General features: G+C 36.9%; 1 protein-coding gene across 1 annotated transcript in view; it reads left to right on the forward strand.

Annotated features, from left to right (window-relative positions):
• The window catches only part of LOC124605202 (kazrin), a 1111833-nt gene extending 1100416 nt beyond the window's left edge, over positions 1-11417 (forward strand). Inside the window, exon 21 of the mRNA XM_047136736.1 lies at positions 8868-11417. Within this exon, the coding sequence (XP_046992692.1) occupies positions 8868-9167 (300 nt within the window). The 3' untranslated portion in view covers positions 9168-11417. The remainder of the gene's footprint in view (positions 1-8867) is intronic.
• The last annotated feature ends 2720 nt before the right edge of the window (positions 11418-14137 follow it).

Below are 14137 nucleotides of genomic sequence, written 5' to 3' on the forward strand. Positions count from 1 at the left end.
ATAAATATCTAGAGGACTGGCAAGTAAGTGTTGTTACTATGACAGCATTATAGATGGTAGCCAAATTGTTCTATGTGATGCATTTATTTTTATTCAGTAATTATTTGTCAGGTGATTAGTTTTGTTGAATGCAGATCTTTTTAATTATTATCTTGTCTTTTGTGATTTATGTTTTTCTGTCAGAATTGTAAAATTTTTAAGTGTAATTGCAAAATGCAGTATTTCACATGTATCATGCAGTTCTAAAGATATAAATAGACAAAAATGCCAGAAGCATGACAACAGTTTCTTGAATTTCAGTTTCTGTGTACTACTGTTGGAAATGAAGAACAACTACAGTGTGCCATTTGTTTCAAAGTCCTAGCTACTGAAAGCATGCTTCATAATAAAATGAAATAACATTTGGATACAAATCATGGTAGTTTAGTAAACAAACCATAAGAATTCTTTTCCCACAAGTTATAAGAAATGATACGACAACAAAAACTTTCACTAAACAAGTTATGATTCCTACAAAGGCTTCTCCTGCATCTTACAAAGTTGCCTTCCTGTAGCTAAAAACAAGACACCTCACAGCTTACTTTACCAGCTGCTCTGGACATGATATTTATTATGATACGTGAGTCATCTGCCAAGTAACTGGTCAGTAGGACCTTTGGCAGACAACACTGTTAGCTGCTGAATAGTCGATATGCCTGATGACATCAGTTATCAATTGGTTGAAAAACTCAAAGGTAGTGGTGATTTTGCTACCCAATTGGATGAAGCTCCAGACAACCACATTGCTGCACATCTGATCTATTATGTGTGGTTTATACATGACAACAAATTTCTTTAAGATCTTTTCTGCAGGAAAGTAACTCTTGGAACAAAAGTAACAGATCTTTTTGAAATACTACACTCTTTTATGGAAGAAAACAACGTTAATTGGGAAAATGGTACAAGTGTGTGTGCAGATGGAGATCACAGTATCGCTAGCTTTTATTCCAGACTGCAAGCTTTGATCCTTAAAGAGGCTCCTCATGCTACTTCGACACACTATTTTATTTATTGAGAAGCACTGTCACCAAAATGTTGAGCCCTATCCTTGAATCAGTGGACAATGTGATAAATTTCATTAAAAGTCTGCCACTTCAGTCAAGATGTTTTCAACAAATATGCATTGATATGGTGACTGAACACATTTCTGTAATTTACTACAATACAATGTTGCTGGCTTCCAGATGAGAAAGTCTTGAAAAGCGTGTATGAACTAAGGAATTAACTACACTCGTACCTTGTTCAAGAGAAACATTTTGAGTTCGCAGAAGTCTGTAGACAGTGACAATGTTTTGAAACTGCCATATCTTTATGATATTTATTAAAAACTCTGCAATTGTCAAAAAAACTTTCAGCTGAGTAAAGAAGTGGAGTCTGTGTCTGTAGATCATTCAACTGAGCTCTGTGATTACTTTCTAAAATACTTTCCAGAACAAGCTGATCAACACAACTGGACAAAAGACCCTTTCAATACTCAGATTCCATTAAGAAGATCAAGAGCAATTTATTGATCTTTTTTCAGACTCCACATTGAAATCAAAGTTTGTTTCCTCATAACTGCTTGAATTTTGGAGCTTTGTGAAGCAGGATTACCTGAAAGCAGGTGACAAAGCCCTACAAATGCTGATACTTTATGTAATATCCTACTTATGTGAGGTAGGGTTTTCAGCAAAGACAGTCATCAACATGAAATATAGGTAACAAATGAATGTGGGGAAAGAGATGCGAATCACAATTTCCAATCTTTTGCCAAGACTGAGAAATGATAGAAATGATGATGGAGAAGCAGGCTCATCCTTCTCATTGATTTCATTGCAAGAGTAAGACGCAACAACATTAAAAGTTGAATAAAATATATTATGTCAACAATTAATAATGAAATAACTACTCTTCTTCATTTTTAAAAAAAATTTAAATTTATTTACCCCACAATTTTGAGTCAGATGTCATGTGCACAGGGAGCCATGGATGTTTACTTTTAGGTCAAGGGAGCTGTGAACCCATAAAGTTTGAAAACTATTGGCCTAGTCTATGATTAAGCCACTTCTCCACGGTGTCCTTCCTTCCAGGAGAGCTACATCATCAAGAAATCCAGAACAGCTTATGTGTTAGAAAGTAGAAGACATGTATGATAGAACTGAGACTGTATATGAGTCATGCCTGAATAGCTCAGTCATTAAGAGGCTTGCCCACAAAAGGCAAGATTTCAAGTTTGAGTTCTGCTTGAGCAAACAGTTTTGCTTTGTCTACAGTTCCAAAAATTGAAAGTTTTTGAAAGAAATTAAAAATGATGTGGAGAGATGACATGTAAAATGAAGATGTGTTGGATGAAATAGGTAATGAACAAAATCTATAAAATAAATCTATCAGGCTGGCATGGTAAAATCCTGTAGTGGTTAATCTGGTAGTGGAGGAAACAGCAGAGAGAGATAAATGATAAGAATGATAAAAACTGGATATATAGTACACAGTATATTGGATGCAACTGATATGTAGAGACAAAAAGTGGAGCATAAGCATTAACAAAAAAGAGCACAGCGTCAAGCCAGATGAAAACTGTGATGATATTGGTTAGTTATTTGCATGTTAATTGGACTCTAATTGTAATCTCCCATTATGATGTTTAATATATCAGTTACTCTACAAATGGAATACTCTTTTTTACACTTCCATCTCCGAAGACTATTATTATTCATGATGCAAAAGTTGAAGAATCTTTATGTTTAAAAAGATCTATTAGGTGTGATTTCCATTTCAGGTTCTTACCAACATGCAACAATTTAGCATTCTCTACTTCATTTCATTGTTTCTAATAGTGTGGTCAGGCTGTGAGTTTATCAGAATTGTTTGTTTGTGTATTTACCTAAGCTCAGTGACAGTCCATTAACATAGAACCAGATAATAATGTTCAAGAAAATTTGCTGCACATTCTCAAGTGTTGAAGTTTCTCCAATAGGCTTGATTATAATAATTTTATAATTAGCCAAAGAGAACTATCTCAGCTTCTTAGATATGTGATGGCAGATTATTTATAAAGGGAGAGTCACACATGCCATAACACACATTTCACAAGGTGCTACCCAGAAGTTTCTGGAACTCATTTGTAGCTAGAGAAGTCTAGGTAGTACAATGAAATGCCGCAAGGTGCTACTGCACACAACCTTTGAGGGTTAGCCCAAGCGACTTTGAGCTAGGTGGTTGTGTTTAATTTTTACACACATTTCCTCATTCTTGTGTGCTGTGTGTCTTGCAACACTGATATGGTGGGTGTTTGGGAACAATGTCTATGCATAAGCTTTTGTTTCAGACTCAGAAAAACCACTAGGCAAACATGACATGTTGAAAGCAAGCATTTGGTGAGGATACCTTAGGTTACAACCAATCTTACAGCTGTTTTGAACATTTCCAGGATAATAGAGAATCATCTGATGATGATCCTTATTCAGAACAGCTGTCAACCAGTATTAATTCTGAAAATGTTGCTGCTCTTCAGAATACAGTGCTGAAAGATCGTAGGCAGAAGGTCTGGGATGTATGCTATGTCATGGTGCTGTCTTGTGGGGTGCAGCAGAGAATTTCGTTTAATGAAAGTGGGACAGGCAATTGGTTCCTCCATCATGACAATGCAAGATTACAAACTGCATTGATCACCCAGGAGTTTCTGGCAAAAACAAAATGACAGTTGTTCCTTATGTCCAATAATGAAACTCAAGCTAAAATGCAAAAGATTTCACGCTGTAGAGGAGATTCAAACAGTCATAAGTGGTAGTAAACAGGCTCACAAAAAATGCATTCAGCCACTGTATTGCAACATACCATCCTACCCAGTAGTCAGACACTTTTCATTCAGTATTTGTGTTTTGACACAGGAACACTGAGCTGGGCAGCCATCTTGTTGGACCACATACACAATTGCTTATTCAGTCGTATCTCTTCTAGAAGAACAGGTAGATTCTTCGTATGAAAGTGTGCCTATGAATTTCCATTTTACATCCCTATGATGTAAGGTCCCACAATGGAATTTTCTATGATGCTGCACAGTACATTTATGGTCAACTAGCATGAAGTTGTACCTGATGAAGCCAGAGTGGATTTCCAGGTGCCTAATAGTGCTTGTTAAGTAAATTTACATTACTGTGATTTGTAAACACTACTTTGTCAGTAAAGAGCACATGTTTGAAAAGCATAGTGTCATCTCCCAGGTGTTGCAGAGCAAACTGTCAAAATTCTTCATGAAATTTGAAATTATGTCCTCAGAGTGCCTGATAAATGACATGAATTGGATAGACTTTTGTAGTTGGAGGATGCGAACAACACTTGTCTTGCTGATTCCACATTCCTTGCCAATTTGTCTCATGCCAAATTCTGAACTGGTAAGTGTCCTAGTCAGAATAGTGTCTTCATGTGTTCTGTCAGTTGCAGGCATCATCCTCATCCTGTGTTTGACGTTGCTGCCACCTGTTCACACTAGTGGCCCAATAATTCTTGCAGGAGCTTGCCACAACAGACAGTGACTGTCAGGATGGACATTCCTCAACTGCCGTACCATTTTGATACTATTTCTTTGACATTCACCATACAAAAGTGGTATGTCTAACTTCTCCTCATTGGTGTGCAAGCCTGCAAGTGAGGAATGCTGAAGCAGAAATTACCTGCCAATAAACAACATGGTTCCTGCTAGTTCAGCAGAGCAGACAAGTACAAGGTTCATTCAATAAGTAATGCCCCACATTTTCTTAAAAAACCATTAATATAATAGACAAACATCCTTGTTGGTACTTCACATTTGATGTTTGTTCTGTGCACCGGTAAAGTTTCAAACCATTCTGGCAGATGGCAGAGCCGTAGTACGTAGTACAGTGTGAAAATGGCATCTACATATGACTCATGTTACAGGCAGCGTGCTTTAATTGAATTCTTGTGTGCAGAAAAAGAAACTGTGGTGAAGATCCATAAATGTTTGTGTGCAGTGTATGGCAATGATGAAGTTGATAGGAGTATAGTTGAGTGATGGGTAAAGAAAGTTACAGCCTCAGGAAATGCAGAAACAGAGCTCCATAGCTAGCCATGCTCGGGATGTCCTGTCACAGCCACTGCTCCAGACGTGTTGAATCATGTGGATGCCATTGTTCATGCCGACCAGTGCATCACAACTTAACAATGGGCTCTACAGTTGTCGGTCAGCATTGAAAGTGGGTCTGCAACAATTAAGACTCTGGGATATTCAAAGAGGTGCCCTGGATGGGTTCCACGAATGCTCACAGCAGACAACAAGATTCAAAGAATGGCCATTTCATCCGAATTGTTGGAGCATTTTGAGACCAATGGAGAGGCCTTTCTGTCATGGATCATTACGGGGGATGAAAGCTGGGTGCACCACTTTGTGCTGAAAACAAAAATGGTGTGGCATCATCCTCATTCACCACAAAAGAAGAAATTCAAGTCATCCCCCTCTGTCATAAAAGTCATAGTGACAGTCTTCTGGGATTCTGATAAATGTGATGCCAAGAGGGTCAACCCCAGTTCAGAGGCATACGTGAAGACTCTGAATAAACTCAAGAACCATTTCCGACTTATTTGATCAGGCAAGAATCCTGCAGATATCTTGCTCCAACATGATAATACACATCCACACACAAGTCTGAGGAACAGGGAACACATGGCCAAATTGGGTTGGACATCATTGCCTCATCCACCCTACAGTCCAGACCTGGCACCCTAGGACTTCCATCTCTTTGGGACACTTTAACGATTTTCTACAGAGAACATACTTTGAAGATACCAAGAGTGTCAGTCATGCCAGGAAAACATGGCTACGTCTACAGGACAAGAGCTTTTACCAGCAGGGAATACATGCTCTTCACAACATTGGCATATGGCCATAGAACAAGATGGGGAATATGTAGAAAAGTAGGACATGACCAAGACATGTTGATGTATGTTGTCACCAAATTCTGACTCTGAACAATAAATATGTTCTGAGAAAAAAATGTGGGGCATTACTTATTGAAAGACCCTCATAAACAGTTGAAAGGCTTGATATAATGAAGTAGCCCTGCAAGAGAGCATTTACATGCAACAGCCGATTGCCTCTCAATTTTAGGATATTTCTCACATTCCTTTTTGAACAGTTGCTACCTCAAAGTTAACAAGCATAGACCACTGTACTTGTCATCTGAAGCATTTTGGATGCTACTGAAAAAAGTACACTAAACTCTCGCTAATACGGCCCTCAGTAGTCCAGCCTCTCAGTAATCCAGCACACTTCCAGCTTCTAGTTGTTCAACCTGAAATGATGTCTACAATAATGAAATTTCATCTGCAGCAATGTTGTTAGTTAATTATAATGTTCAACATTCAGGTACACCTTGAAATTGTGGCTTTCATTGCTGATCATTATCATGGCTTCTAAAGGGAAACACATTTTGCTAGACCTCAAGCAGAAACTCGAAATTAGATATAAACTGAACTGAGGTTCTTCACAGAAAACCACTGTTGCTGGCAACAAGGTTGCACGAGCAATTATCTATGACCAAACTTCAGCAGAAAAGAGGTAATCATAAGCTCACAGGAAAGTTCTGATGAAACTGATAAAGAAGAGGACATAGGAGAAGAGAACAAGGATATTTTAAACTGTTTGTGCTGAAGTTGGAGACATCTTCCTGGAGTACATTAAGCAACAATCAAAAACATGGCAGGACCTATGAAATGCTTGAAAAGCCGTTGTGTCATAAAGCATACTACCATTGTGTATCATCATGGTGACAATTAAAACTTTGGGACATGTTTAATAGCGAATATTGAGTGATACTAATATGCATGTATACACCCAAGGACTAAGTTTTAAGTAATAATGAACGTATCTTTTGATTTGATAAAGTACAATCCCTATGTGTTTATACTAAATTTTAGACACTCTCAACAATCTGGCACTTCTGCTAATCCGGCACCCATATGTGCTAGGAATGGCTGGTTTAACAAGAGTGTAGAATATATCAAAAAGTATATCATTCTATTTAAAAAATGATATCTGCTTCAATATCTTGCTCAATACAAGAGTGAGAATCTTTATTACATAGCAAAACCATGTGCCCCTTAGTATACTATCATTTGCCAAAAAACTCATTTCGATATCTGGAACCGTTCATGAAATAAAAGAAGTGTTACCCCTTGCATGACTCACCCTCCTATATAATAAAACAAAACAGATGCAATATCAATTCCTCTGGTACACATGTAATAATTATTCCACCGTGTACACTCCAAAGATTTCTTAATGTGAAACACTGTATTTTGAGAGGATACAGATAAAAACAAGATATCTAATACCCTAATATTTGAGTTTCTCTGGGAGAATTCTGCCAACTGTCAAATAAACACTTTTCACAAGTCACAAAAAGTAGCGGTTGCCAACATTATGTCACTAAAGTTAAATTCTGACCTTATTCAAGAATAGAAAAATGGGCAGCATTAGTGGCAGTGGTTCTCCTGCAACGAGAAACAGCACATTAGTGTAATTGTTACTCAACAAATGAAGCCTTTTCTAAAATAATTTTAATGATATTTCTCACAGCCTGATATACCAGACTTTTAAGTACTTTCCCTAGACCTACAGTGCTTTGAGGCTGTCACCCATAGCTTGATGTAGGTTGGAGATAGTCATATCAATATTCAAAGTGCACTACTCAAGAGTCAAGTGGAAACTAAGATGGCTGCCCTTAAAATAAAGTTCCTCTATGCTCAGGGTGGGAATTAGTCTGCTGCACTTTGTTAACTTATCCACCACCAACTCTACTAGAAGTTAATGACTCTTCACTGGTTTGTTTAGTAAACACAAAAATATAATGGATACACACAGAAAGAAGTGGATTGTGCATCAGGAAGCCATTTACTGTTAAAGATTCCAAAGGCTTACATTCATAGAAGACTCAACCAACATATTGCTTCCGCCCTCAAAAAGACCAAGAAGGTAAAATTAAAGTTTTCAGGATCATACAGAGGCCTATGAAAGACATTCTTCCCCACTCCATTCACAACTGAAAGAAGAAAGGGGGTGGGAGGTGGAGGGGACAGGGGGGGGGGGGGGGGGGGGGGGGGGTGACAGTAGTACACAAAGTACCCACTACCACACACCACAATGTTGTTTGTGGATTATAAATGTAGACATAAATCTAGAATTGTCCCTTCAACAGCTCTATTTTTTGTCACAGTCTTAAAAACTGTGGAAGTTCCAGGACAAATGGTGTCACACACTTGTTATGAAGTCATGAAGAATCAAACATCATTTTTTCCCATAATACACATACACTGTTTTAAAAAAACTGTAAAATTTTACTTTATATTATAACTACACTTTTTCTTTAACTGCAGTAGTTCATTGTTTAATGTTAGTGATCATAATGTACAATGAAAAATTATATTTATGAGTTTAATCAACATTTTAAAAACAGAAAAATTAGAGCAGCCTTTTAAACCTCTTCCTGCAATTTTCTTCATAGTTTTCATCATGGAGGAGCTCGCAGGTATGAAAATTTATGCATAAGGTTGTTTCATGTAGAGTAACAGGCACAAATGCAGCAAAGAAGAGAAAACATTCTCATTCTTAGAGTCTGAGATCATGGATATTCCACTCCAGAAATATGACATACTTATTTTAGGAGCAAATATAGTTTGATTATTGAGCTCAAAATATTGAAGGCTTTTTCCTTGCCATTTGTTAATGATCTTAATTAAGAATTTGCTTAATGTATTTTAGTAATGATTAATGTCCTCTCATTTCGCTTAAAGGTAAATTTTCACAATTTAAAACTTTTATCTTCCTAACACAGGGGTCTTTAAGTCGTGCTTTGGGACTGAAGATGCGTCAGGACAACAGCAGCAAAAGAGACAGTCGTGACTTTACAGGCAATAGTAATGGGATAGCATCACCATCATCCTCATCAGAGAACAGCTCCTCAGTTATCAGTTTCAACTGCAGAGTGCCATCACCACAGCAGACAGATGCCAATAACAGTGCTTCACCACAGAGACCAGCAATAGCATCATCTGGCACATTGAAAAAGCGCCACCATCACCGTAGAGTAAAGTCCATAGGAGATATTGATACAGTAACAGTAACACCTGTATGAAGTTAAAGATCAGAGTATGTCATCTGTTTTAATTTCAAATGTTCCCAAGACAATCAAGTGGAATATGATGCAAAATTGTTGTATATCGGAAACAATATTCTTAAATCTTTTTCCAGATGCCTCAGAGTCTTCGTATTGAACAAAATTATTCTTTGACAAACAAAACAAAAATGAGGCATATCCGATACATGAGTGGACCAAGGTATAAGTATTAAATGTCAGTACTGTTACAAGAATGGAATTTTCACCAAATCTGTTAAGTCCCTGAATGTTTAAATAACTATGTGCAAAATGTAAACACCATGAGATTAAATATATCTAACTAAGCAGGTAATTTTCTATTAAAAATGTAGAAGGCTGCCTAAAAAAACATTGACAACTATGCTGTAGTAAGAATTTCCTATGGAACCCTTAGCACACATTCTCATGAAGGTACATCAGGCAAAATACATTAAAAGTTGTATCTTTTGGGTGTATTTATAACAACGAACACAACTATGAAATAGAGACAATTTCTTTTAATTAATTATTTGCTTCTGCTTCTGTTATAAAATTGCTGGATAAAATATCTTTACTGGAATGTTACTAGAAAACACCATTTTTCCTTTATAATGTGTCAGCCTTAGGTTAATTAATACTCATCACAATTTCTTTTGGGGCAGGTCTCAATTAATGACAACCCACAAGAATGAATGACCATACTGAGAAGCCCTTAAACAGTATATTTTTCATATGAGATAAATCACATTTTTCAGAAATGAATAATTTTTTTACTGATGGTACACTCGCGTCATCAGACATTAATCTAAGTTAAAGTAGAAAAAGTGAATTGGTCCTCAATTCATGTAAAACATAAATGTGAATAATTAACATCTGTGTCAACCTCCTTTAGTTCATATGCAGTGGGCAGATGAATTAAACATGTCCAACTGTTGTTTTTTTCCCTCCCTTTTTCTTAATTATACATGAGCATGGCAACTGTGTGCCAAAGGGAACACAAAGGAAACTCTTCCCACATTGTACTGATAATTAAAAGCATACAGTTATAAATCTTGCTGGATACTGACTATTTCAAGTATCTATTGGGGTTCAGTGTGTAAATACCAACTGTGATATCAGCTATTTTATTGTAGAGTGTATGTGATGTCATTCTCCTTTATATATGATACTGTCTTGCATATCAAATATTCAGACGTCAGAATTGAGAGTGCAGCTTTAATCAACTGTTAGAGAAGAAAACAACATAGTTTTTGCTATACCTGACCGACTCTACAAAAAAGACGGGTACCACTCGTTAATATTGAAGCAATAGTGCTGCAATGAAAATAAAAATGTATTCCCATTTTGGATACATCCACACCTTTAATTTCAATGGTTCCTCACAAACAACTTGTCCACATAATCAAAAATTTGTTTGTTTATTTCTTATAGTACAAGGACCTTAAAACATTTAGAAAATGGGTTCATTTATAGTTTCACTCAAATAAAACAGCAGATCTATCACAATAAAATAATGCAGAGAAATACTCCAGTCAATATATCTCACATTAATAGTGCATTATGTACTACACATGCTCCTGATATTTATCAACTTTAATATCCGATGTGTTCTAATAAAGGAGATAGGACGTACTCGATTTTGTATGGGTGAAAGAGTTTATTTTGCAACAAACAATGCTGGAATGTATTTGCATTTGCTCTGTGTCACATATCATAAATATAAGACATCATATTCTTACATATTGCAAGACAAAAATATTGAAAAATGGGTATGCAGTAAAAAAAATTTTAAAAAAAACAAAAAACAGCTTATCATAAATTGCTTCAAAATATATTGTTGATGCTATGAGTAATAGCAGCTGAAAATTACTTAGATCTGATAACAACTTCTGAAAGCAGAGAAGCAGATAGAGGAGCACCAATGGTGATGTATAATGAAGTTTTGCTTTCAGTAAGAAATATCAACAATATTTCTTTACAGAGCACAGAAAAAGCTGAGTAAAATTATATTGAATGAAGAGGGAGACAAGTGAATGTTGCTGACTGTGGTTCTGAGTAGCTGAGAACCAGTTGTGTGAATAAACTGAAGTGTTATTAACCTGTATCTGATTATGTAATTTATAATGTGTATATTAAAGTATTAAAATGAATAAATATATGACAAAATCCCTTTATCTTATTGTTAGATTTCAGTCCCTATTACATCAACATAGAGATGTTTCAAAATGAGTGATAACTGCAAAATACGAATGCCGATATAACAGAGTGGTTACGTCATGGGCAACACATTGTAAGTTTATCATAGTGCAGGACCCTCGTTATTCTCAAGTTTCTCTGGATTGCCCCTTTTTCAGTGGGGAGAGGGGGGATGGAGGAGGTAAGACCACATGTGTCTACAATTAAGGTATCAGCTTTGCTGACAAATCATCTTCCCAAAGAAATTGCTTCTGTCCCAATTCTTTAAATTTCGTTTTTGGAAGGAAATGTATACAGGACAGTCTAATATGTGTGCACACCAATAAAAGCATACCACAATTTAATGAGTAAATGGCATGCCTAAAATTACAAGGAGACAGAACAGCTAGCTAATACCAACCTGCAGTATCCAGGAAGGAGGGGCAAGTCACTTAGTCTGATTTCATTTTCTTCCCCCTCATCCTCACAACAGGTGGCTCTCTCTCAACCAGAAGTCTGTGATTTGCCACTCCCTCCTCAACTTCCCCAACCAATCCCACTTTCTTCCCTGTGGAAGTAACTAGATTTTCTGACATAAAATTACTTCCACACTCATTACTAATGCACCCTCCGAACAATGCATAGGTAAGGTAATTTCATAAATTTGCAGCAATACTGTTTGATTTCAATAATCGTATCCTCAAGAGTTTTTAATGTGCCCTTTCGCACCAGTATTAACTACCATGAGTAACAAACAAATCCTAGTCTCAAAAATAAGTACTTTCGCTAAATCTAAAAATAATTTTGGATTCAGATTTCAACCCAATATTGTTGCTTGAATAAGGGCGGGGGAGGGTGGGGTGAATATAAAATGTAATATATATATTGGAAAGCTCAATATAAATTTGTTGCTTAAATAATTAAAACTAAAATTTTGAAAGAATGATTGAAAAAAATTGGAAGGTACACACGTTTCCTGAGTGAACTTTAACTGGCACTAATATAAACAGACCTTCAATATTCAATACATTTATTCAAATTTAAATTTGCGTACTTCTTTTCCTTGTTACAGCCATTGTGCATAGAGCTTGGAAGGACGATACTGGTTCCAGATCACCCCTCTCCTGCTCACGCAAATTATTCTTGTCGGCTTTGATGCTCTTGCTACAGGATTCTCGGCACGTCGCGGAGAGATGAATACCGGTACATGGGTATCATCGCCGTGAATGTACGAATAAACTTTGATATCTTGATACCTTTCTTTAATATTTTCTATTGCACAATTGGAATGCACACTTCTGAACAATACCAGAAGAACGATGGAGAAAAGAAAAGAAGGAAATAACAATAATATGCTACCTTTTTTTATACGTTGATAACCCTGGGCGGTATGGGCATAGCCTTTATTTTTCTGCCATTGGAGTTATCCTATATGATTACCAATTTATACAGGCATGTCAACTCCCTCCAACACATACATACATAAGTTTCCTTCATAGCAAAGTGCTTGTTGTAAGTGCATAGTCTCATTACTGTCAGTCAGTATCCGCCCACTGTTTAGCTTGCGAAGCATGCACGCGCAGCTCGGCTTCCGTTGCTGTCTCTGCTCACTTTGACATGTTTAACACAAAGTCAGAATGCCCGTATCGTGCGTCCACATAATCCCTACTGCACAAACTCGTGAAGCCCGTATTCAGCGGCAAGATCTTTTGTGAAATCTTCGAGGTGGTGACAACTGGTTTCCATATCAGCGGCCCGAGGAATGTATTTCAACCCGTCGCTCGCACTGTGGGGATGGCAGCCGTACATCCAACATCCGCCAACAATGTAAGTTTCTTGCCGCTTCTATCACGTTGTCGAGCACAGAAAATTCATGTTTTTACAATGTTGTCAAGCACAGAAAATTAATGTTACACGAAGTATTGTCATTTTTTAATTCATAACGCGTAAACCCACATATCTCACACGCACACTTAACACTTTGCAGGCAGGTTTCGTATGTTTTTGAGCTTTGTTTTTGAGCGTCTTTCATACCATTGCATTACACAAAGCTTTTATAGTGTCCTTTCCACGTAATATACACATAACAAAAAAAGAAAAATTATAACTACGAAAATAAACTTATCCTATTCATCTGCTGATATGCCATTTTCGCTACTTACATACACTACAGTCTGATTATCATTTTGTTTTAGTACATTGTATCAAATTATAATTTCGTTACGTTGTTCAGTTCCAATAAAAAACGTCGTGTGACGTAGGCCTCCCGTCGGGAAGACCGTTCGCCTGGAGCAAGTCTTTCGATTTGACGCCACTCCGGCAACTTCCTCGTCGATGGGGATGAAATGATGAAGATTAGGACCACGCAACACCCAGTCCCTGAGCGGAGAAATTCAATTCCAATTATATGAGTGCTCCTTTTGCCTTACGTAACATTCATACAATACCGGTAATAGATTTGTTTTCCCTTTATGGCATAAATTGACACGCATTTCATTCTAATTCACAGAGACTTCTTGTCGGAGCATATTTATCAATTTAAAAGAATTAAAGAAGTAAACAATAGTCGATGCAACATAGTCTACGCTCTGTTTAAATAACTACGCGGGATCTCACCTCTCTAGATTTCTCCAGGAAGGATCTACACACTACAGTGTTAAGAAAATTTCACGGAAAGGCATTTAGGTGCTCAGTTACGGCTCTTTACTGGACTTAATTGTGATCCCCAGAACAAAAATAGTTGTTTACAAACATAATGTAAACCTGTCCATACCACTCGTATCGAATACTAATTC

Source organism: Schistocerca americana, chromosome 3 (assembly GCF_021461395.2).
Source record: "Schistocerca americana isolate TAMUIC-IGC-003095 chromosome 3, iqSchAmer2.1, whole genome shotgun sequence".
Taxonomy (NCBI): Eukaryota; Metazoa; Arthropoda; class Insecta; order Orthoptera; family Acrididae; genus Schistocerca; species Schistocerca americana.